This window comes from Limanda limanda, chromosome 17 (genome assembly GCF_963576545.1).
Source record: "Limanda limanda chromosome 17, fLimLim1.1, whole genome shotgun sequence".
Taxonomy (NCBI): Eukaryota; Metazoa; Chordata; class Actinopteri; order Pleuronectiformes; family Pleuronectidae; genus Limanda; species Limanda limanda.
Genome location: NC_083652.1, coordinates 20,206,314 through 20,230,353, shown reverse-complemented (window position 1 = coordinate 20,230,353; position 24,040 = coordinate 20,206,314). Strand labels below are relative to the sequence as shown.

The window sequence follows — 24,040 nt, the reverse complement described above, 5'->3', positions numbered from 1 at the left end:
TGGAAATTGGACCGGAAATTCTTCTTCAATGGAATGATACACGAAAATGCTGTCCTTCACTTCACTCACTGTGTTTTTCAATACAAGCCAAACAGTACTGTAAATAACCAAACCCACATTACACGTGTTATCTACTCGAGAACAAAACAATAAAATAAAACCAATAATGCATGAACATAAATACATGTAAGACTTTTTATGCCAAAATGACACTGTAAGATTCATATGAGCAATTGAGTTAAGACGGGTCCACTAATGCAAATGGACAAGTGTGCTGCGATATAGCTCTGGCCATTAATGTAAATTTTACTGCAAATTTACATAATTGGTCCTGTGTATATTCTCCAATACGTCGGCTTCTCCATCTGCTCCACATCACAATTTTGGCCAAAACCGTTCCTCTCCTACACAACTCGGGGAAATCTCTAACTGGAAAGATGGGGGGGGTGTACAGGAAGTGGGCGTAGGTGACATGTCCTCATGGAGGAGTTTGGCTCACCAACAACAAATTGGTCCCTGTAAAAAGTCTCAAGTGTCTTTTTCACCGCAACAATATAACTTTGTATAAAATCAGCAGGCACTTTTTTTTTTTGTCATTTGTTTCTCTTCGCGTTCAAACGGTCACAGGTGACTCACTACCCCCCCCCCAACACACTCTTCCACCTGCACCTTACGTCCTTCATTAGCAGTGCATCGATCTGAACGAGTTTTTCGTGTATCGACCCGACGGCGTCTCGTCCCCTCAGGGCCGCGACAGCGTGGTGTAGACGGGCTGGTCCCAGCTGGAGGCGGTGGGGCTGTGGGCGGGCGCCATGGTCAGACTGTTGAGGATGGGGCTGCCGTAGGGCCGCCGGGAGGAGTGGAAGTACGGGTACTGGTAGAGGCTGGAGGGGTAGCCAGAGTACGGGTTGTAGTAGTTGGAGCTCTGGAGGTCGGTATAGTCACACTGGGAGCTGGAGAAGGAGGCGGCGGCCGAGGCGGCTGACGCGGCGGAAGTGACGCACGCCTGGCTGCTGTAGGAGCCGTACTCGGCGTGTGAGGGCGAGCCGTGGGAGTGCTCGCTGTAGTGGCTGGGGCTCAGCTGCTCCGTTTTAATATGGAGCCGGTGCTGGCCCACCTCGCTGGCGGAGGAGGAGGAGGAGGAGGACATGGCGCTCTTGCGGCTCCACGCTGACCCGGTGGCGCCTGCGTGGCCGTATGAGGAAGTGTAAGAGCCGCCGGGCGCCGGAGCCTGCCCGTGCCCGTGGCCGTGGTCGGCGGGCGGGCCGGAGGAGGCGGAGGTGTGGCCGTTGAGCAGGAGGTACTGGTCGAACTCGTGCACGTCGAAGGTCTCCATGTTGCTGATGACGTCGGTGCTGAGCTCGGAGATGTCCACGTTGCTGAAGTCGATGTTTTGCCGGCTGCTGTCGACATGGCGACGGCCCTCGTGCTTCAGATCCTGCTTCACGCCGTGGTGCAGATCGGTCTTGGGAGTAGTGGGGGGTGTCGGGGGGCCGTGGGGCTGCCCTGATCGGAAAACAGCATCAGAAACAAAGCATGTTACACACAGATGATTCAAACAAGTGGCCTGAAACTGTTTTAAAATGAAACACATGTATGATATATATTGTTTTTGTGTTAGATTTGAAAACACACCTGCGTGCTCGGTGGGGTGGTGCCCGTCGGTCAGCCCTGCCAGCCCCCCCATCCCCGGCTCGGCCTTGTACATGTGATGTGCCAGCTCCGCTCCGGAGTCCGAGTCGCTCTGGCCCGGTTTCACGTTCTTCCGGCGCCGGGGCTGGTACTTGTAGTCCGGATGATCCTTCTTGTGCTGAACCCGGAGCCTCTCTGCTTCGTCCACAAACGGCCTCTTCTCACTCTCTGAGAGCAAGCTGCACAGGGGGGGGGGGTGAATATTAAAAACATGACGATTAATTCAGTTCCACTTAGTCTTACAAGCTTGACTCGCTTGGATTTTAAAACTGGAACGATGGAGTCAGTAATGTTTGGCTACAGGTTTAAAAAGAAACAGCACCCCAAGGTTCTGCAGTTGCATCTGGGGACTTCAAAATGTATTTTTTTTTCTTTAGTTTTAATCTTTAACTTTAAACAATCTTTGGATACGTAAAAAACCCTAAACACACAATCCCCTTTGTAACTTTCAGTTTTCCGAGTGACTTTGGAGCTTTTGACTCATTATCAAGAGGGGGAAAAAAATGCAGATTTTCTTTTATTGCTTTCTTCTTCTAGCTCATGAACCATAAAGCCAGAACTTTGTTCAAATGAATGTTATATTTAACTGTAATTGCCCATACTGGTTAAGTGAAATATTGTTCATTGCAATTTGATGAAATCCACAGAGACGTGTAGAAATCTGCAGCTTTTGGACAAACAGTTATTTTCATTTATTTATGCTATTTATTTATTTCATTTTTATATATTAATTGACAGTATCCAGTGTGTCCTTACCGCCACAGCTTCCCCAGGGTCTTGCTGAGCTCGGCGTTGTGCAGGTGCGGGTACTGGTCCGCCAGCTTCCTCCTCGCCGCCTGCGCCCAGACCATGAACGCGTTCATGGGTCTCTTGACGTGGGGCTTGCTCTTCAGGGACCCGTTCCCTCGCACGGGCATCGGCACCAGGGACCAGTCGTATCCCTTCAGCACCTGAGACACCGCGTCCCGGATGCACGCAGGGAACCGGTCGTCGTCCTCGGAGTCCAGCTTCTTGCCCAGGCCGGCGAGCAGCGACCCGGGCCCGTCGGATCCCGTCGGGGAGAACGGCGCGTCGGAGTCGGACTCGTCCTGGGACATGGAGCTGCTGGTGCCGGACGGGCTGCAGGGCTGGTCGCTCCCGCACTTGTCATGCTCCTCTGTCATTTTTAACATCTTGTTGCTGGATGAAGATCCGAGAACAAGCTGCAATGGCCAAGTTTTTTAAAAAACACAAAAAAGGGAAATCAAATGTTTACCCCTGGATGGAGGCGCGCAGCAGGGAGCCCAGTGCGCCTTTTTACGCACAGCAGTAAATCCCGTTATTCGTGTCGGTGCGCAGGAGTCCGCTGTTCCGCTGTTCTCCCTCCGCTGCTCCTGGTTGTGTGTCTGCGTCTGTCCTGGTTCCCGAGGCTGTCATGAGAGGTGCGGTCCTGGAAGCAGCTCTCCACACTGTGAGCTGCGGAGCGACGCGTTCCTGCGACTTGAGTTGGGAGTTTAAAAAATCGTCACCCCACCTTCTGCGTGGGATTGGCTGGAACCAGTCACCTCTCCCCCCATTGGTTCCGGTTTTAAAATGGGCTTCATTATCTTTCATTTAATTTTCTCTCCCTTTTTTTTTTTTTTTTTCTTGCCTCCATCGGTGACAAAGGTCTGCTTTTAATTCTAGTTGTAGAATTGTGACAGGTAAGATGCTGCTTTCTCTATATATGAGCTCAGAAATTATTCCTTCTATGTTTCATTAGTGCATGAATAGACATATACTTATTGATCTCAAACTGGAATATTCATATATATATAAAATCAAGATATAGTGACTAAATCAAATGTCAAAATACACATAAAAAAATATTTGGACTATTTCTTAGTGACATGAGGACCGAGGTTTAATATCTGACCTTTAAATAAACACAGGTCATCAGATAGAGTTGGTGCATTATATAATATAATTAGAAATTAACTAGTGTAAAGTATAAAGGGTTTTGTAAAGACTAACAAATGTGTTAATAGCAAAGTTTAACAATATAGTTCAGGTCAGGTCTGATCTATTGACAAACATTACACCATGTTTAAAGGTGATAAAGGATATTAAGTCGTCCATGACTGTATATATCTGATCTTTACTCTGCATGTGTTAATAACTGTAAAGAGCTAAATATACAAGAAAAATTATCATAACTCGGAAACACCTTAACCGACTCCTCACAAAAAGCCTTTTTTTTTCTTGCCTACATCAGTGACAAAGGTCTGCTTTTAATTCTAGTTGTAGAATTGTGACAAGTAAGAAGCTGCTTTCTCTAGAGCTGGATATATATGAGCTCAGAAATTATGCCTTCTATGTTTTATTGTTTCATTAGTGCATGAATAGACATATACTTATTTATCCCAAACTGGAATATTCATATTTATATAAAATCAAGATATAGTGACTATATCAAATGTCAAAATTACATTTTAAAGACACATCAACAGATATTTGGACTATTTCTTAGTGACATGAGGACCGATGTTTAATATCTGACCTTTAAATAAACACAGGTCATCAGATAGAGATGGTGCATTACATAATAGAATTAGAAAATGAACTAGTGTAAAGTATAAAGGGTTTTGTAAGACTAACAAATGTGTTAATTGCAAAGTTTAACAATATAGGTATTGATCTATTGACAAACATGTCACCATGTTTAAAGGTTAAAGGATATTAAGTCCTCCATGACTATATATCTGATCTTTACTCTGCATGTGTTAATAACTGTAAAGAGCTAAATATACATTAAAAATTATCATAACTCGGAAACACCTTAACCGACTCCTGACAAAAAGCCATTTTGCTATTACAACAGAAAGCTCTGACCTGTCAGACCCGGGCGAGTTCAATTACAGCTTAGGTAAATCGTCTGCATTTAGAAGAGGAAGTTAATTTGCCCTGAACATTGCGTGTATGTGTGATCCACCAGAAACACTTGTCACCATCAGTGAAGCATTGTTTTCATAACAATGAATATAGAAAGAGCAGAAGAGATAAGAGGTTATAGATTGAATCAGCACCTTTGTTAATGCTGTCTTTGTGTTGATGTATTGTCAGATGATTTTGTGCACCGGCCTCCCCATGAAAAAGACAAGGTGTGTTTGTGCAGGACGCCAGTTTGCTTTGCTCAATGTCAGTGCATGTGGCCGAGGGGAGAGGAGAAAATGATAGAAACTGTGGGTAGAGAACTACATTTCTCCAGAGGATGTAATGGTTTTGCACAGTAAGGTAAGATGTTTGCATGTTTTTCCTTTGATTAACGACACGGTTTTAGAAAAAAATAACATTTTATTTAATGTCAAAGGATCATCTGGCTCCTGTTCCTTTATAATTTAACACAAAATAAGTTACTACCAATCGTTTTAACCGTCTGTCAGAGTTTCGGTTCGGTCAGTCCTCTCTTCCTTTCCTGCAGCTGCTGTCGAAGGGCTCTCTTTTGGGTTAAGTTCAGTGTGTGTGTGTGTGTGTGTGTGTGTGTGTGTGTGTGTGTGTGTGTGTGTGTGTGCGAGTGCGCGTGTGTAAGCGAGAGGGCGAGAGAGGGAGAACAGCCAGCGCAGAGTTGTCAAACATGAACAAGTCTGGCTTCATTCTCGTTCTGCTCCGCACATGGAAAAGTATTTACTCCACATGCATGTATGCATTTAAATCCCAGACATGTGGAGTTGTAGATCTTTTTGTGTCAGTGCCTGAGCATGTGTGAACTTGACACGCTTGGCGCTAACGTTTTAAAAACTGAAATATTTGACTTTTACTTGGACATATTACATGTCAATCTCATCGGTTCTAGGAAAGTTATTTAATGCAGCTCTTGCTCGCCCTGACATGAGGCTACAGTGTCACTCTCCGTGAGAAAACGTTAATACTTAATAAATTATCCATTTGCTGTAACACAGGAGACGTAATTACCGTCATTTACACACAAATTAAATTGATTTCCCTAATCCTGTTAATATTCCGAAGGGAATACTAACTAGATTAAAGAAGATTAAATCGTGTTCTCTGTTTGTGTCACATGTGATGATGGAAGTCCCTGCTCTTAATCACTATATTGAGCATGAATCAAGTGTCCCTGATCCACCCAACATATTTCATAGAAATCCTTTGGTCCGGGTCGAGGCATCCTGCCGACAGACTGACAAACAACACACTTAATGAGACTGATGTGTCAAAGTTCAAAAAGGGCTTAATTTGTGGATTATGTTTTGGGAATTCTGATGTGAGCTAGAGTGACACTGGGAAAAAATCCGCATGAATGACAGCTGTTTGTCACTTCCCGTGCAAAAAACAGTGAAACAGTCCTGTTTTCTGGGTAGAGAGAAAGAGACAGACATTAAAAAGACTCCAGCCTTCCCCCTCCATGCCTCCGTGTATTGTGGCGAGAAGCTCTGGTCATAATTTGTGGGTTCTGCAGCCTCTTGATTAGAAAAGGAAGGAGCAACAGAGGAGAGGTAACCACGCATGAACCTTAAGTGTCCCGGAGAACGAAGGAAGGTTTTCATTTTCAGATTATGATTTTTTGGTTTGCAACAGGCATCTCAAAGGGAAAGAAGCGGGTAAAGACTTTCAGATTTCTTCAGGGCCTTTAGCAGAGCATGTTCGCTCTTTTCTCCTGCACCCTAGTCACTTCTAACCCACATGTAAATTACACTCTGGCTTCTAATGTGCATACAAAATTAAATTACACAGTCACCCGCAGGAATCTCGCCCCCTTTGGTCTCTGATTCTGCGTTTTAACACACTTAGGCCCATTACTCTACTCCAACCAAGTTATTTGAAGGGATGTATTCAGCAGTTGAAGTGCCACAGGATTGTACAGTATAGAAAAGAGCCTCAGATGTAGAATGATGTTAATAAAACACCTAATGGAGACATGTCTGTTACTTGCTTCCAGCAAAATACATGCATGCAAATCGTATATTTGATATATAAGTCTCCGTTTCGGTGCATGAGAGAGTTTCTGCACCACAAGACGTCTGATAGGATTTATGCAAACATTTCCACATGAGAAACAACTGTGGAAACCGCCCCAGTGTCCTAACACCAACCAGCAGGCCTCCATTCTGTTAAATAATCTCAGCGATTGCACACTGAGTCGGTATAAACTTGCTGAACTGTGGAGACTGGCATGCCCTCCCGCTCACCCAGACAATCCCAACCACGGCCTGACCACATGTGGAACCAGCTCCTGGGCTGCTAACAAGCCGTATTTCTCCCCTGGACCACATCAACCCGACCACTTCTATCGCTGGTTTCACACACTCGGATCGAAAGTAATTAGTGCATAATTTACAGTTGCAGCAATTGCAACTGGAAGGAAAGGAGGAAAAAAGCTGGTTACAGTTACTGTAGAATGTGAATTTTTAAAAAGCCCCACTTTCGAAAAATCGTGCTTGAATCCAAAACATTTATTTCCCAACTCTGGTGAAGTTATAAGAGCCGGAGTTGTAACATCTCCAGGTTTGTTCCAGTCAGGTTCACACACACATTAAAGCGAACGCTCAGTGATGGATGTACCTTTTCCTCTTTCTGTTCCATCTCTACTCATCTCACCCCCTCTGAAACATGGATGTTTTCCATTTTGCTCTGAGGCCAAATGTGTTTTCCAGGTTGTCTACTTAGCGCCCTGGAGGACCCGGGGATGTTTGACTGCACTGGTTCTAATCACAAATCCAACCATCATGACAGCTGCTCCGTGTTAGGACCTCCCATTGACCCCCTGACCCCACACTATCCTAAATTCATTCTATTAAAAACACCATAATGAGGGGTTTAGTGGACCAATTGCAGGTTTTATTTAAACCTATTAGTATACGTATAGGGGAGGGGTTCCACGGTGAGGGAGGGAAGGGAAAACGAGTATTGAGTAGATTGAAGGGGGAGTGTATGAGACTGAAGGAAACAATTAGTCCCGAAAAAACCCGTCTCAGGGTGTGTTTGGCCTTCAGCCACATTCATTTTTAATGTCAGGAGTATAAAAAGAGCTCAAGTGTTTCCAGATTATTCGCTGTGTTTTCTCCCCCGACTCATAACAGTTTTTTTTCGAGGCAGCGGTTTTGCTTGTGTCGGTCTGTGTGTTCATATGAATTAGACATTATGGAGAGAGAGAGGTTTTGAAAGCTGTTGTAGTAGCAGGTTTGGGAAAAAAAAACAAAAACCCAAACAAGGCAGTTTCCCCCTCCGGCTTCTCTGCAGAGCTTTGATGGCCAGCCTGTCAGGAGGTATCTGTTTCAGTGACACGCATGAGAACAAGTGCAAGGACACTGACTGCGCACATTTGTAAAGTGTGTAATAGTTTGAGCTGTTGACATAAAGTTCTTCCAGAGCAGTAAACCTCCATTTTCGTTTTCCATGTGCAGTGGAAATCCATCCCTGTATTTTATTTTTGTTTTTTCTCCGACAGTATGGGATGAATGCTAAGATGTTCAGCAGGGGTGACACTTCTCAGGGTGGATCTTCTCTTCCAGTTATCCCAAGAGTGTGTTTCTGTGTGTCTGTGTGTGTGTGTGGGTTCTTTTTTTACATTTTCTGATCTACACCCCCCTCTTCCCATCTTTCTTCCCTCTCATCTTCACGGCATATGTTCCGAATAAAACCTGCGGTGTGCTCAGTCTTCCACATTGTCTCCTTTTTTTTTTTTTTTTATATCCTCGATTCACATAAATCATCTCTCCAATTTTGCCTGTGAATTAGATGGTGTGGGACACGCAGACATTCAGGACAGGGCTCAGGGGCGGGCGAGAGTACAGAGAGCCCCCCCCCATCCCTTGACTTTACGGGAAATGGGCGGCTGCTCCACAAAAGCCAGACTATTTAGAGGACTCCTTTGGCTGCCGGGGACTTCAACCTCACAGCGCTGAGATAACTGTGGTGGATTGTTTTTATTTACAGATAATTAAAACAAGAATAAAAAAAAAAAAAAAAAAGAAAGCCATTCGCACTGTTTTATGTCCCCGTGTTTTTTACGAGCACAAGAACTGTGCGGGTGCGTACACAGACCAGCGCGGCGTGAAACCCTAAATCTCTTGTGTACAATTCATACATTGCAGGATAATTTATAAGCTATTAAAATGATTATTGGTGGAGTGGATCAAATTCTCCAATTAGACGTTCGGGGTGTAGCAGCCAAGACTTTCAAATGTTTTACGAGCAGCAGTTAGTCCGTCTGTCTCCAGCCTGTCTGTAACCTCCGAGAGAAACACTACACTGAGGAACACATCAGCACACCTACTGCGACGCCACATGAAGAAGCTGTGTGCGTTGTGATCATCTGAATGCACAGTGTAATGTTTTTATATTATATTACTGCTCTGTAGTCGTTGCCATGGCTGGATGTGGGTTGGTTTCCTGCCTAACTAAAAGCTGGTTAGTGCTTCGGCATCTGGTGAAAGACCCCGGGGATGGCTGTAAAGAGTATTGCATCAGTTTAGTACATATTGTAAACATGTACGCAAATGTGCATCTCTGCCTGAAGTATTGTTTAAAGCTGCAGAAATGTACTGCACCTGTGTATATATATAAACATGTACATTTTTATGTAGCCAGAGCAAATCTTTTTATCTCTTTTTACCGAGCAGAACAAAAGGCATTGACACTTTGTACAGAGATGAGCAACATACACAGACGACATCTGTTGTCAAAAAGGCTGAAATGAATCAGGTTGTGTGACTCATTCTCAACCCACCGTTATTAAAACTGTACAAACACAATTTCTTGAGTTGGCTGAGAGTGATTATGATGATTCTAAGGAATAAAAGGTTGAAAAGATTTGCACTCCTCTTGGGGACATTGTTAGTTTTGCGAATGTTGAATGTAGAAAGTAAAAAATCCTGTCAGCGCCCCCTGTGATCCGGATCCGCAACCAAAATGTTTCTTTTCCGACCCATGTTTCGAGGTAATCGATCCAGAAGTTTTTGCATAATCCCACTAACTACCAGACAAACGAGCAAGCAAACATAGACACAAAGAAAATAGCAGAACATTTCAAAAGCATTGTTGTGTTTCCGACTCTTCAATCCTGAAATATCGCGATCTATTGGATTTGATCTTGTTCTTTAATCTGGTGTGATGTCTAAATGAATATGTCTTCCTTCAGTTTGGCTTGACTTCCACGGCATGCCGTTTGGTTTCTCTGCCAACTGTCACACAGACCTCACCGGACTCAGGTGGGGAAAAGAGGGAAGCACTTGAAAACTGTTTCCACTGGTTGGAATTTCCTGCTCCAGTCACTTCACTATTTCCACCTGTTTACCTGCCTGGTGTAGACATGCAAAGCAGCAAAGGGAAAGCTCGTCTTGTGTTCTCTCTTTCAGGTGTACTATGTTCTAAAACTCAATATTCATGGACGTGCATGTCCAACAGGCTTAAAAGCTGTTTATTTGTGTTGAGTTTATTGGGCTGTTGTGGGAAGTTTTGGGCCACAGCTGTTTGGTCGTGCACAGCTTCAGGTCACTTGGTGTGGGAGTGCAAGGTCACGAGGTCACTTCCTGTTCCCTTTAAAGAGGTGCAGCGCTCCAGCATGGGGACAAAGGAGTACACGGAAGTACTTGTGTGGCACGAAGGATATAAAGAGTCTTTTCAGCGGACCACAGAGTCTGACCTTTTCATTCACAGTGGAATTTAACTTTCCCTGGAAGTTGCTTGTTTTGGAAAGTTCTCTCTCCTCTCCACCTTCTGCAGCGCATGTTCTCTAATTCGGATCAATGTCGATGAAAAAGATTCGGGTTTTTTTTGTTTTCTGCACGATAAGTGAAAACCTGCTGTTGCACAAACAGACTCAGACCAGTTGGGTTTGACAGTGTGGTGAAGTTCAGAGTGTTTAACCTCCACTGACTCAGCTCCGAGGACGATCAGTGCTGAGATGAAATTACATATCTAGGCTGAGGATGCTGGAATCAATCGTCAGATCAACAACATTCGATTCCACTCACCTTGGTAACCGGTGTGCCTGTGTGTGTGTGTGTCTGTGTGTGTCTGTTCTCTGTGTGTTTTGGTTCAGTCACCTTCACCAAACATATTCAACCCAGCTTTTCTGCTTATTTCAGCTCAATTAAGCCTCCATCCACCTCTTGTGGACTAATGGAAGCCTCCTGGGACAGATTTGGCTAAATTTAACGCAGAATGTAAATCTACTGAGCCATAGGGTCTCTCATTAAAAAAAGAAAAAAGATTCCAGAGCCAAAATCAATGCTGTTTAGTTGTTTTTGCAGATAAATTCATCCTCAACAATATGATGACTCTTTAAAGCAAGACTAAAATATGTCTAACGTCAAGGGAATTGCATTTTATTATTAATTGGAGAGGTCGTCTTTATTCTGTGTTTGGATGTATATGTATATAAGCAAGTGGCATGTGCAGCGTATAGATCATTTTTAGTATTCCACGTATGACTCCGCATGCCTTTTGGATAAAATGGTAACAAATTGAATCAGAACCAACGACCTCGCCCCCCCCGCCCATCCACCCAAATGCCCAATTTCTGCTCCGCGGGTGCATTTACGGCCCCAAACTCAGGTATGTATGTATTTATTTATGACGGCTGTAAAGTGGCCCGCTGTAGTTAATCTCCTAATGACGTTCCTCTGCCACCAGTGAGTCTGGGTCCGGGCCACAGGGACTCATCGCTGGAGACAGGGGGGGGGGGTGTTGTTTTGTGGATGCGGACTCCAGAGTTGTGGGTTTGTGTGGCCACGAAAACTACTGTTAAGACGGAACCTGGCTTTTGTCTGACGTGTGGAACGACATGTTTGTGACTCGGCGTGTTCCAGAGGCGTGATGATCCTCTGCAGCTGAGAGGGCCGGAGAAGAAATGTCACTGATTGGAAACAAATGGGCCTCACTTCTTCTTCAGCTGTTGTCACTTTCTCTCCGTGACGCAGCTTGTTTAATTAATTTGCAAATATGCTCTACACATGTGTACATCTTTCAAGCCGCCGATTGAAATAACAGTTGCCTGTTAAACCGTGCATGATGCATATAGTGTTTGTGCACAGGTGTGAGTGTGCAGTCGTGTCAATTTTGTGTCCCTGCGTGTGAGAGGATTCTCTGACACCGAGGCCGGACTCCTGCTACCGTTTGTAACTTTACTTAAAGATACAGTAGCCTGCGATCTGCCAGTAAAACTGTCGCACACCTTATATTCCCGTTAATTCCATTGGAAAGTTTCCAAATTTGAATATTCCCAGAATTTTGCAACCCTAGTGTTTTCCCAGGAACTTAGATTTAAGATCTTGATCATCTGATATTTTCTGTAGGGAAAACGTTTTTTCTTTTTTTTTTCCTCGACTCTGTTGGCCTTCCATCGGGTCACATGTTCATTTTCCCCCGGCTCGCATCTCAAAGCAAAACACCGGCAATATGTCACCGGAAATTGTCAATCTGTCATTGACTTCAGCTCTGTTGGTAGGTTAGTGGTTATTTTCGAGTCATGTGGCTGAAGCCGCCGATTGAAATAACAGTTGCCTGTTAAACCGTGCATGATGCATATAGTGTTGGTGCACAGGTGTGAGTGTGCAGTCGTGTCAATTTTTTGTGTCCCTGCGTGTGAGAGGATTCTCTGGCCCCCGAGGCCGGACTCCTGCTACCGTTTGTAACTTTACTTAAAGATACAGTAGCCTGCGATCTGCCAGTTAAAACCGTCGCACACCGAGCAGGAGAGTTACCGCCCCTTCCCTTCTCTTTGTCTCCGCTGTCCATCTTCCCTCCTCCTTCCTCCTCTCCTCTCCTGGTTGCAGTTGTATTCGTGCGCCTTGGGAAGATTACAAAGAGGTGCTTTGTGAGGGGATGCAGCTGCTGAAATCCGACTAGATCCAGCTGAAGAGAGAAGGGAGCAGGTGGGTCAACAACGCTACCCTGCCGTTCCCAGAATATCAGGCTGCAGAGCTGTGCCTCCCTCCCCCCACCCACACACACACACACACACACACACACACACACACCGACAAGAGTTGCCCCACCTCACTCGAGCACACACACACAAACAAACATTATACCACGTCAAAATACAAACACAGTAACACCCACAAAACAGCAATACAGCCATATGCACATGTCAAACGATTGCCTCAGTGGTGATGCTGCCCACTCAATCAAGAGCGCATCACTGGAATCATTCATACGCTGGGAGATTGTTGGCAAGAAGTTAGAAAAGCAGCACAAATAATTAAAGTGACACACAAACATAGCCTCGAGCGCTGCCTCGCCGAGTCTCTCTGATGATTTCCGAGAAATCTGGTTCTGTGATTTCGAACAGCGGCGGCGGTGGCGAGCGCTGCAGGAAGCAGAGGACGCTCCTGTCGGCTTTGCCAAGTGGAGATGTTAACAGGTCAGCGTGCTGCCAAGACGCTGGAGTCCTGGACGTGGGTAAGACGAGCCTCATCCGGCTTTGCGCAGCTCGGAGAGGTGGTGGGAGATGGAGAGGGGCGAGGAATGAAAGAGAGGAGAGGAAGTCGGGGCAGGAGGTCATGTGATCTTGTTCCCGTCGAGGTGGATCACATGTCACCTCTGCAGAGGACACGATGCCCAACCAAGGTGACATGAAACGCACACATGCAAATGGTCATTGTCCTAAAATTTGGAATAAAAAGGAAATGTAGAGTTGAAGTTAAAAAAAATGAGAAACAATGTTCCCACTTTGCTTTATCATCTCAACCCTCAATCCGCTTCATCTCCCAACAAGCTGCTTTCTGTTTTTCAAACTAAAATATGGAGGATTGTCCCATATGTTCTCTCCCTCTGCCGTCATGTCCTATAAACGAGCTTTTTGATAATCATAAAAGCAATATGCAGATGGCATTGCGAAGGAGTACGGGCAGTGTGGGAAACTGTGGGCTCTGTGAACCATGCTTCGGCTTTTTAAATCATGCCTCTGTTACTGAAGTCTCTCTGTGCCCTTAATGAGAGTTTTGACGCACGTCGTCTCCCTCCCCCACACCTCGGCATACCCGTCTCCCTTCATGTGCGATAATTCGTCCGTGTTGATAATAAGTCCGTCTGTCCCTCCCCGAAAAAACGCGTGAATGTCATTTCATACACACTGTGCCCTACGGGGCTGTACCATGAAAGGGCCCAGTGTCTGGAGCGCTTAGTATTCCTGCCCTGAGAGGCTGGAGGACATCACTGTCACTCGTAGAGACTTGTGTGTGACAGACAGTCAGCACTGAGTCATAGAATGTTTTTCTGCCACCACTATCGGTGTTTGCTAGGGCGGCAAAGGGACGGAAGGTTTCCCTGGGAAGTTTAGCTCGGAAATGTTGGGAATTTTGAAAAAAAATTCAACGCTGAGCAATAAAAACATAATTCAAAACTCTATTTTAAAGATGTATGTAATACAGCACACGCTTCACGTTGAGTTTCAACCCTCCACTGTGCATTCTTCCATCACATGCACAGATAACTCCCAGCATCCTTCACTCTACAGCAGGGCTACTGAGGCCTGCTGTAGAGTGCAGGACTAGTCAGGTACGTTTCCATGATATTACTGGGGAAAATATATTAGCATGCTGATTGAGGATCGTTCATCTGTTCATCTAGCCTATTTCCATTCATTTATCCATCAATTGTAAAATATGTTTACAGACGATTCCAATTAGTTGTCTAACTATTTATATCTCTGGCATTGCATTAGTGTTTTTTTACAAACTTTTTTCTCATCTTATTCTACAGAACAATGCCACGTGCACTATCTCATGTGTGGAGACATTTCACCCCATCCAATGTAGAAGGAAAGGCTGTGTACATTTGCCAATACTGTGCAAAGACCTATGTTAAGAATGACACGACGATGCAGAAGCATATAGTCAAGTGCCCAAAGTTTCCTCAGGGCTCAAATCAGCCTATGACAAAACAAAATGTTTATATTTATGTCTGTATATGACAAAGTAAATACAGTTAGTATAGTATTCCCGTTAATTCCTGTATATTCCCGTATATTCCCGTTAATTCCCGTTAATTCCATTGGAAAGTTTCCAAATTTGAATATTCCCAGAATTTTGCAACCCTAGTGTTTTCCCAGGAACTTAGATTTAAGATCTTGATCATCTGATATTTTCTGTAGGGAAAACGTTTCTTCTTTTTTTTCTTGACTCTGTTGGCCTTCGATCAGGTCACATGTTAATTTCCCTCAACACGCATCTCAAAGCAAGACACCGGCAATATGTCACCGGAAATTATCAACCTGTCATTGACTTCAGCTCTATTGGTAGGTTAGTGGTTATTTTCAAGTCATGTGGCTGAAGCTCTGAGTGCAGTGACTTGATATCGCCTCCATCACAGCTCTGTCACTCGCTGCCTCCTGCGCCCGGGGGGGGGGGGGAGACACAGCTCCCACTCTCCAGGTTGTTGTTCATTTTCCGTCACCCCGTGGCTCATGTGATATAAAGTGGGAAAACAACACGTTCTGGCTCAGTCTGGGCTCCTCTGTTGCTCAAATTACAGTTTGTGTGGAAGTGCGAGAGAGAGATCATCATTAGGAGGTGGATCTCAGAAAAACACTGACTTGCAGCCATCTGGAGCCGCATCCCTCCACATGTTCCAGAGTGTGGAAAGTTGCGAGAACGTGTCACTGGTCTATATCAAATCACAAAAAAATATATTTCATCAACTCAGTGCTTCGCTCGTGGGCGGCTGGATGTTATTGTTTCAGTGGTTTTCCTGTGTTTTTTTGTCTTGTGGCCAATTAAACTCTCCCATCACTGTCATTTACATACATTTACATCAGTTTATTTGTCATGTTCGATTTGTCTAAGCGCCGGCAATCTGCGTCCAACCCACGTTTCTGAAGTTTGACAAAACGAAGCCAGATGCTGTTGATATGGCACCGAGCAGATGCTTTCGGCTTTTTTGCGCTGCGTCATCTGAACCGAGTTCTGGGCAACTGCAGAAGACGCAGCACCTCTCACCTCCTCCACGTCCGCGCTGCGACAGTAATGCTCTCCACATTTTGACTCGTGAAGCAGCCGAGCGCCGGTTTGCCGCCATTCTCACATCTGCTTCCTTGGAACAGCGGCAGAGAAGAAGTCTCTCTCTCTCTCCCTGAAGAGCTCCCAGTGGAGTGTGGGGGGCATGTGTGCTCACACATGAGGCGCGAGTTTTCAGACCGGGGGGGTTTGGGGGGGGCTTGCCGGCGTGGTTTATTTTCAAAGGGTAATGCTGAGGATGTGTTGAGAGGGTGAGGAGTTGAGAGGGCTCTCGGCACTCATGGTTTGGGTTTCGCCTCCCCGGGACACAGCTGGGGGGGGGGGGGGGGTTCGGGCTCAGAGCCGGGGGAGGGGGTGTTTACACAACAACACAAACAAGATAGAATATCTCGTCTAAGTTCTAATATATTGATTGAATATTTATTTAAGCCTCGGAAGACACATTGAGGGATAAGACCCTCATTTTCAATGGTGCCGAGGGTACAATAAAAAAGTTGATACATTAAAAGTTATATAGTTATATAGTTTTTGTGCGTTTATGTGTGTGCATGAGACAGAAAGTGTGCAACATTTTACATAAAGTTGTCTTTCTTTCATATCATTATCGCCTAATTCTTGGAGAGGTGGTGCACTAGTGGCAGAAACTTGGACTATGGGTAGAAAAGGTCTCTGGTTGGTCTCTGGTTCGACTCCACGGAGAAACAACAAAAAGATGAACCTGGATTGATCTGTCCAAAAATACAAATCCCTACCCTGTCTAGTGCCCCTGAGCAAGGCACCTTACTCCCCCAACATCTGCTCCCCGGGCGCCGTACATGGCTGCTCACTGCTCTGTGTGTCCTGCACCAGATGGGTTAAAAGCAGAGGTTAAATTTCCCTCCTTGCATCAGTTTGCTTGTGCATGTCTGTGCATGTGTTTGGGACAAATAAATGTATCTTAATCTTTCTATCATATTATTATCGCCTAATTCTTGTTCATCAGTTTTGTGACCACGTCTCCACTTGAAATGTTGTGTGAGAGGAAAAAAAAACATCATGCAAACAGCTAAACTGAACTCGGAGCAGAACAGGGAAGTAAAGCTTGAAAGTCGGGCGCAGCTAACTGTCATATCTGCACCGTTCATTTCCCTATTTTCCAGCAGTCACATAACATGTGGGCTGCTTTGCATTGAAAGGAGGCCTGGGCCGTATTAAAGATGCACGGAGCTGAACCGGACTTATTTGGTTATTCAAAGCTGCCACTCTCTCTTTTCTGCCCTTAACCCCTGTACACATGCTGTCACAGCAAACTGGGGAAATTTTTTTAATGCAAAAATAAGATGCAAAAGTGAACATTTGCATCCAGAGGCATCGAAGCCCTCACGTGTTGCACCTCAGGACCTTTGAGCATTTTGAAGTGCGACACGTTCAGCTAACTGATCAGAGCAATTCTAAACAAGTGAATCGATTCCTCTCCTCGGAACTATGGGCTTACTGTTCGTAAATTACAGAGAATGTAAATGGTAGAAGAATATATGTAAAGTGTATAAATATGCAAATTATACTGTAAGAATAGTCCTCCATGTTGAAAGATGCACTCTAAAGTTCCCGTCAACATCATCACTTTTATTTTAAGCGATGACAGCGAACAAAACAACAAGTTGACAACAGTTTCAGTCGAGGAGCTTTTACTGGGTCGGGTTCATGTGGAATACGACGATAATGCGACCAACTTTTTATGATGAGCTGTATCCAAGGGATCCCCACCTGTAGACAGAGCACCCACTCTCACACAAACACACACACACACACACACACACACACACACTCAAAAAAAAATTAGGCCAGGGCAGTTGCACGACAAGTTTAATTAGCACATTTCAACAACAAGTGCAAAGTGCTTTACATAACATATCAAAGGCATTAGGACAAAAACTGCAATAAATTTATAAATTAAATAAAATAATAATAATAATAAAAAAATAGATAAAGTGTATGATCATTGATATAATCAAAGGCAAACAGGAAAGTGTTCAGCATTAAAAGACATAATTGTTGCAGCAGACCTGCAGTGGGAACTGAACGTTGCTTCTCCATGTTTCTGACTCTGGAGAACACGAGAGAAGCTTCTTCCCAGACGACCTGATTGGTCTGGATGGTTCTGTACGTAGCAGAAGATTAGAAATGAGCTTCAGCCGGAAACCGTTCAGTGTTTCATAAACCAAGGTAACCTGTCTTTGCTTGTCAGTCTTAATCTGTACTCCACACACAGAGAAGCTAATAACACAAGCTCAGTAAATACCAGAGTTTACTGAGTTATTTCTTTCTGGTTGGCACCTTTTTTCATCTCATCGTTTGGACTTTAACACTATTATTCTTTCTATTTTAAATCACTGTGATTCCTATTTTAATTTCTGACCCATAAAGATTTTACACCCACGTCCCCTGTGAGAAATATTACATTACACCCTAAATCTAGGAAATAAATAGAAAAGCAGACAAGACGACATGTCTGGACTTTCTTTTTTTGAAACAGTTCTTATGACTTTTCTCGGCATTTGCTGCTCAGCGTTCGCCTGCCAAACACTGAGGCTGCCACGCCGCTGCTGCCGCCGCTGCTGCCGGTGTTTTTTCGATCAGACTGGTGTGGACCTGGGAAGCGGAGCATGTGCCACAGTGGAATTCAGGTGCCAGGAGCATAATTTCCCCTAAGTGCTTACAACTGTAAAAACCAAAAGTTGATTCCCTGTGACTGAAAGTAATTACGGCCCGATCAAAAATCGAAGCAAAAGACAAAGCAGCGAGTTCTTTAAGTTTTCGCGGAACTCTAAAAAACATCATGTGGTCTGTCTAATATCTGGTTTATTTGGACGTTTTCACTTTCAAGTTGGTAATTTACGTTGGCCATGTGCGAGTCCTCTGGAGGAAATGACACTGACTGTGGTAAACCCAACAGCTATAAATTGTGGAAGATGTATTGAGCTGTTTTATCAAAACTTAAATACAAAACCATCATCTGAAATGAAATGGACATTAATATATAGTCTATGTTCTTATTAAGTCACCAGGCTGGTTAGGTTAACACTTAGTTTGTCTGTCTGTGTGTTTAATTTGCGGGATTATGCAAAAAGTACCATATGGATTTAGGAGCAGATCCGAATGGCGGATCCATGAACTTTGAATGCACAGAGTTATACAATGCATCAAAACACCTAGTTACAGATCTCCTATGCAATTATTAGAAGTAGTCTCTAACATCTGTCTCTCACCTAATCAACCTTGTAAAAGTGAACAGTTAGATTGACTGCCTTATCTATCACTTTGTGTGAATGAAAGCCTGTTTTTTTGGGGGGTTTGTCTTCATGGAAACACAAAGTTGTCTGAGGGAAGTAAGTCGTGTATCTGTTGTGGTGGAGCGGGTGTGTGTGTGTGTGTGTGTGTGTGTGTGTGTGTGTGTGTGTGTGTGTGTGTGTGTAGTGTGGGTTGAGCCTGTGAGAGCGTGACGGTGCACCTGTCAGAGAGGAAGGCCTCGCTAATCGCTGTAAGCTGGCCGCCGAGCGAACATGTGCACTGGGGAGACCCTCAGGCCAGGGGAGGAGGAGGAGGAGGAGGAGGAGGAGGAGGAGGAGGAGGAGGAGGAGGAGGAGGAGGAGGAGGAGGAGGAGGAGGAGGAGGAGGAGGAGGAGGAGGAGGAGGAGGGCATGCCTGACCTAAATTGCTTCGGTGATGAACCAAATAAAAACAAAAAAGAGAAAAGGACTGCATGTGGACACAGAATTCCCCCGGATCCTCCCCTCCCCCCCCCCCCCCTCTGCTCTCGCCGCTCCTCGGGTCTTCCCCCCCCCCCCACACTCACACTCCTCTCATCCTCGGACATCAGACCGTTTCCACTGTTTTTCCATCGTAAATCATCCGCCTATTGACAGAGTGATTGCAATCCCTCGCTCAGATTCGCTGACTCATCGGTTCTTTTGAAACCCGCCCTGCTTGGGAATATCTCGCCCGGCCATTGGCTCCCTCAGGTCTGATAGAGCAGAGACTCCATCTCCCTCTCTCTCTCTCCCTCCCTCTCTCTCCCCCTCGCTCGTCTCTCCCTCCACGTTGAGTCATTCATGGGAAAAGCGAATCAGCGCTCCGCCGAGATCACACTCTCCGGTTCTGTTGACGAAGGGTGAGGTTCTTCTCCTCCTCACCTCTGGAGGCAGGACCACACAGTGCGTGTGAAAATCTGGCCGCGCAGACACACCTCGGTTTCCATGTGCAGTCAAACATACATGAGCTACACAACAAATAGCTTCACACCACAGCAAGAGAGATGCTCCCTGTGACTCAGGGTTACTTGTGTTTGTTGCCCTGGAAACGGGTAATAATTGAATCTGGTCAAGTGATGGTAAACAGAGGAGTTGTCCAGCAGTAGCCTGTCGCTCTGTCGGTCTGCCAGGTCACTTGTGAACGTCTGAACTACTTGAATTATGATTATTCCTGTGAACCCTGGTTCTTTCAGTTCTTTTTATTTTGAATTATTGTCAGTTCCCTGGAGGACTCCAGATTTAATTTGCACTGAGTTGGAGCCCTCTGATTTGTATACACTCCCCTTAGTACTCGTGTGAGTCTGCTATGACAAATTGCATTTGGCCGGTACGTCTGAAACGCTTCATGTTTGTCGGTAATCATTGGAATTGACTTCTGTGACTTTCCTCGAGACGTCAAACCCTTGATTTCATTGCACTACTGCCTCAGAGTTTTCCACATTGCTTATTTCCTCCAGAGTGCCCCAACTCCCGAAGCAGCCTAATTTGTGCAACACGCCAAAATAAAAGACCTTCGATGTTTCAACACGAACTTAATCCAGCTTCTTTAGTTTTTTTAAATCTGCAGACAGCAGTGGTTCTTAATTCCTTGACATAAAATCACAGTTTAAATTAAGTCCCCATGACTTCACCTCAGATCTCATTTCTCTCTGAAAGCGCGCAGGCTTCAAGTGTAATGGAGCCGGTGAAATGAAAAACGGTGATAACAAGCGTGAGATGTGTCATCGAATTCAGTTTTACGTCACGTATTAGACGCCGTAAATGTTGAACCTCTTACAGTAGCCGACCTGTCATTCAAGCTGCCTGGTCGTCGCAGAGAAGCAGCGTTTCATCACCGAATGGGCTTTTGTTTACGATGCTCACACGTTAACACTTTTCGCAAAATCTGAATAATGGGACCTTTTCGACGGAGACTAATCCGTCTGAAAAGCCATCAAGTGGAGTCGAGCGTCCCCAGAGTATCGTCAGTAACCAATCTTTTCAACAGATCCTTCCTAAACATTGGAAGCTGGACTGGACAATAAACATGCAGCGAAGTGTCTGCTGTCTACAGCTTGTCAATGTGCTTCCACTTACATCCACCACCACCTCCTCCTCCTTTTCTCTCTTCTCTTTCTCCCCTCTCTCTCCCGATCCCCTCTCTCTCCGTCTCTCCCTCCGGGGGGAAGAGTTTGAAGTGGCGTTTTCTCGGGCTTTGTTTCCTCCAACTGGCTGGTTTTGTTGTGTCTAGTATCTGGGCTTTGGCCGCGGATGCTGAGCTGAAACCTAATGTAACGATGCGGTCGCCCCACCACAGGAGGAGGTTTCTGGGATCCTCTTAGTGGCTGCTGGCTGCCTTATTCTGGACAATGGGGACAATGGCTGCTTCCCATCATGGACACACGGTTCATTGCCTTCCATTAAATCCTCCTCAAATTCAGCTTATTCTCATTTTATGCCTTTGACTCGGTTAGATTTTCATTTGATGCGATGGAAGTGAAGAAATGCGATGAAATGAGACTTTTATTGAGGCCAATAAAATCATTTTTCTGAATAATGTTCTTATTACGTCCACCAGGCTGGTTAGGTTAACACTTAGTTTGTCTGTCTGTGTGTTTAATTTGCGGGATTATGCAAAAAGTACCAGACGGACTTAGGAGCAGATCCGAATGGCGGATCCATGAACTTTGAATGCACTCAGCTATACAATGCATAAAAACACCTAGTTACAGATCTCCTATGCTATAATAAGAAGTGTAACTATTCATATTTTCACATCATTATCAACTGTGGCAGGACAAATTAGAATATGTTGGGCCACCACAGTCTAGATGATTAATGGGAAGAATTGCTTCAGTGAGATTAACCTTGGCGAAGGAATGCACTTCTAGTCAAGTGGAGGTTTGAGACATTTCTGTCGATGTTGTTTTTCTCTGTGAAAACAAATTCCAGCCGACAAATCGACAAACTTTTTACAGCCACAAGTCTTCAGAGGATGTGTCTGATGCTCAAAATATAGATTATGGGATAAAGAATGGCGTTGACAGCGTATGAAGGTGACATAGCCGTGCCAGCTGCTGCTACTGTAGCTTTCTCTACCTGTTGGGCCTCAAACACCACACACACACACACACACACACACACACACACACACACACACACACACACACACACACACACACACACACACACACACACACACACACACACAGTAAGACAGACAGACACACACCGCCGAGGGTCCCCTGGCCTGGCAGGGCTGTGGGTAGCTTGTAACCCAAGTGTTTTATTAGCAACTGGTCCAACATAGCTAATTGCTTCCTGAGGGAGTCGCCTCCCTCCGCTCGGCGGCTGATTAACGGCCCACATTATGTGTCTCGACAACCTTGACAATCTTTTTTTTTTTTCCTTTATGGTCACAAAACTTTTTATTACACTTGCACTGCCGCAAATCTCCAGTGTAAATCTCCTCGCGAATCAGTTTCTTTCACTGACGAGCAGTTAAAGCATTCTGAAACTTTTTGTTGCAATTAATGTTTATTGGAATGATTTAATGATTATTGTTAGCGATGTTTTTAAAACTAATAGTCATGGCTTTGCGATATTTGTAACATGATTGATTGACATTTAAAAATATACTTTTCCACTGTAGAAATGATGAATCATTGAATCAATAATATTTTTTCTGTCATTTCTATTTCTGTACAGTATCATTGTAACACAATGAGCAATATTCAAATGATGATGATGTATTAATGCATCACATTGCATAAGAAAATGTCAAAATGCCAGTTTCACTGTGTCCTTTTTGTAAATGTGTTTGAAATCATAAAAGAAGAGGAGATCAGATTTTAATATCCTCTGTCACAATGCTTTGTTTCTTTTTTCCAGGACCAATCTGGTTCATTCAGACTCAGTAGAACATTTTTTTTGGTCATATTTGGATTTGTCGCCCGTTCCTCCCTCTGGCCTTTTATCCTGCTTCTCTGAATGTAATTATGTTCTAACTTTAAAACCACTTGTTTGAGGCGATAACTTTCAACAGATTGAATGCAGTCGTCCTCTCTTCCTTGTGTGTGGGTTCATGCGTGGGTTGACTCTTGTGACATCCATACAACACACATGATGTAAGCATATAATAACAGACCAAAGCCAGGCATCATCTGGTGTTTGACCTCTTAACTCCCCAAAGGAAAATAGTGAATGCATGACAAGTGGGTGGACATCAGCTCTGTGGCTGCCTAAGAATTCCCCTTCATTTGTTTATTTTATCTCCCGTTGCAGATATTTATACATGATTCAGCTTTTCATCCTCTTCTTAACTTTGTTCCTGATGATCTTAGTTACAAATTCAGAATCTCTGATGTGAAAAAGCAGCTGCTGGTTTGTGGACTCTTCCTCTCTCACATGCTCTTGTCTCATCCGCGACTTTGATGATGCCATTGGGAGCTATGAACAGATGGGTTTCAAAAGGCTGCTTTCCTCAAACAGGATATAGATGATGTTAAGGCCTGATGCTCTCAGGAGCAAAGGATCAAACCGGGTTCTTCCACCCCCCACCGCTCCCTCCATCCATTCAGGGCGGGGCCCCGGACGGACGGCCCGAGGAAGAGGAGGTCTCCCTCAAGTGTGTTTCAAGGTCACATTATCACACTTGCTCTGACCTCATCAGTTCCTGCAAATCATCTGGATATCGTTATATGTCCATCTAATTTTATATTCGTACCCCAAGATGTGTTTTCCTGTCGTGCTGCACCTTATTCCGACCCCTTGATACAGGAACTCCGTCACAGTTGCATATTCATCGGTGGATCGAGGCCCTGAAACCATGTTCAGTCAAACTGCGGAAACAGAATGCATACTTCTGGTTTGGGCTTGGAAGAACCCTGTGTGCCTTTTCTTCAGAAGTCCAGAGCCAACGTCGAGTACGGAAATAAGTTATTGACAAGGATCGGTTTTGTATAATTTCTTTTTTTGGACAGCTTTCTTCCAAAAATGTGTCAAACTTCGGGGACGTGTGTCTCGGAGGGGGACTGGTGTGATTGATCTGTCCTCCGCAGCGCTCGCACATGTGTTTCGGCGTATGTGCAGCTGTGTTTCTCGATGGAAGACAATGGCACTGGAGTTGGCTCTGACTCCACG

The 24,040-nt window shown here is 44.7% G+C and overlaps 1 protein-coding gene across 1 annotated transcript; it reads right to left on the bottom strand.

Annotated features, from left to right (window-relative positions):
- Positions 1-742: 742 nt before the first annotated feature.
- On the bottom strand, positions 743-2,864 carry LOC133022904 (transcription factor Sox-8). The gene is made up of 3 exons (XM_061089808.1): positions 2,449-2,864; positions 1,636-1,871; positions 743-1,506 (listed from the first exon to the last, which is right to left on the bottom strand). The coding sequence occupies exons 1-3, from the start codon at positions 2,862-2,864 to the stop codon at positions 743-745; spliced, it is 1,416 nt and encodes a 471-aa protein (XP_060945791.1).
- Between the last annotated feature and the right edge of the window lie 21,176 nt (positions 2,865-24,040).

What these genes read in the sequence shown, in the direction of transcription:
- LOC133022904 (XM_061089808.1), bottom strand. Translation starts at nt 2,864, where the DNA reads ATGTTAAAAATGACAGAGGAGCATGACAAGTGCGGGAGCGACCAGCCC. An exon ending in ACCCTGGGGAAGCTGTGGCG is followed by an intron (nt 1,872 to 2,448) that starts GTAAGGACACAC and finishes CCCCCTGTGCAG; the next exon opens with CTTGCTCTCAGAGAGTGAGA. An exon ending in CCACCCCACCGAGCACGCAG is followed by an intron (nt 1,507 to 1,635) that starts GTGTGTTTTCAA and finishes TTTTCCGATCAG; the next exon opens with GGCAGCCCCACGGCCCCCCG.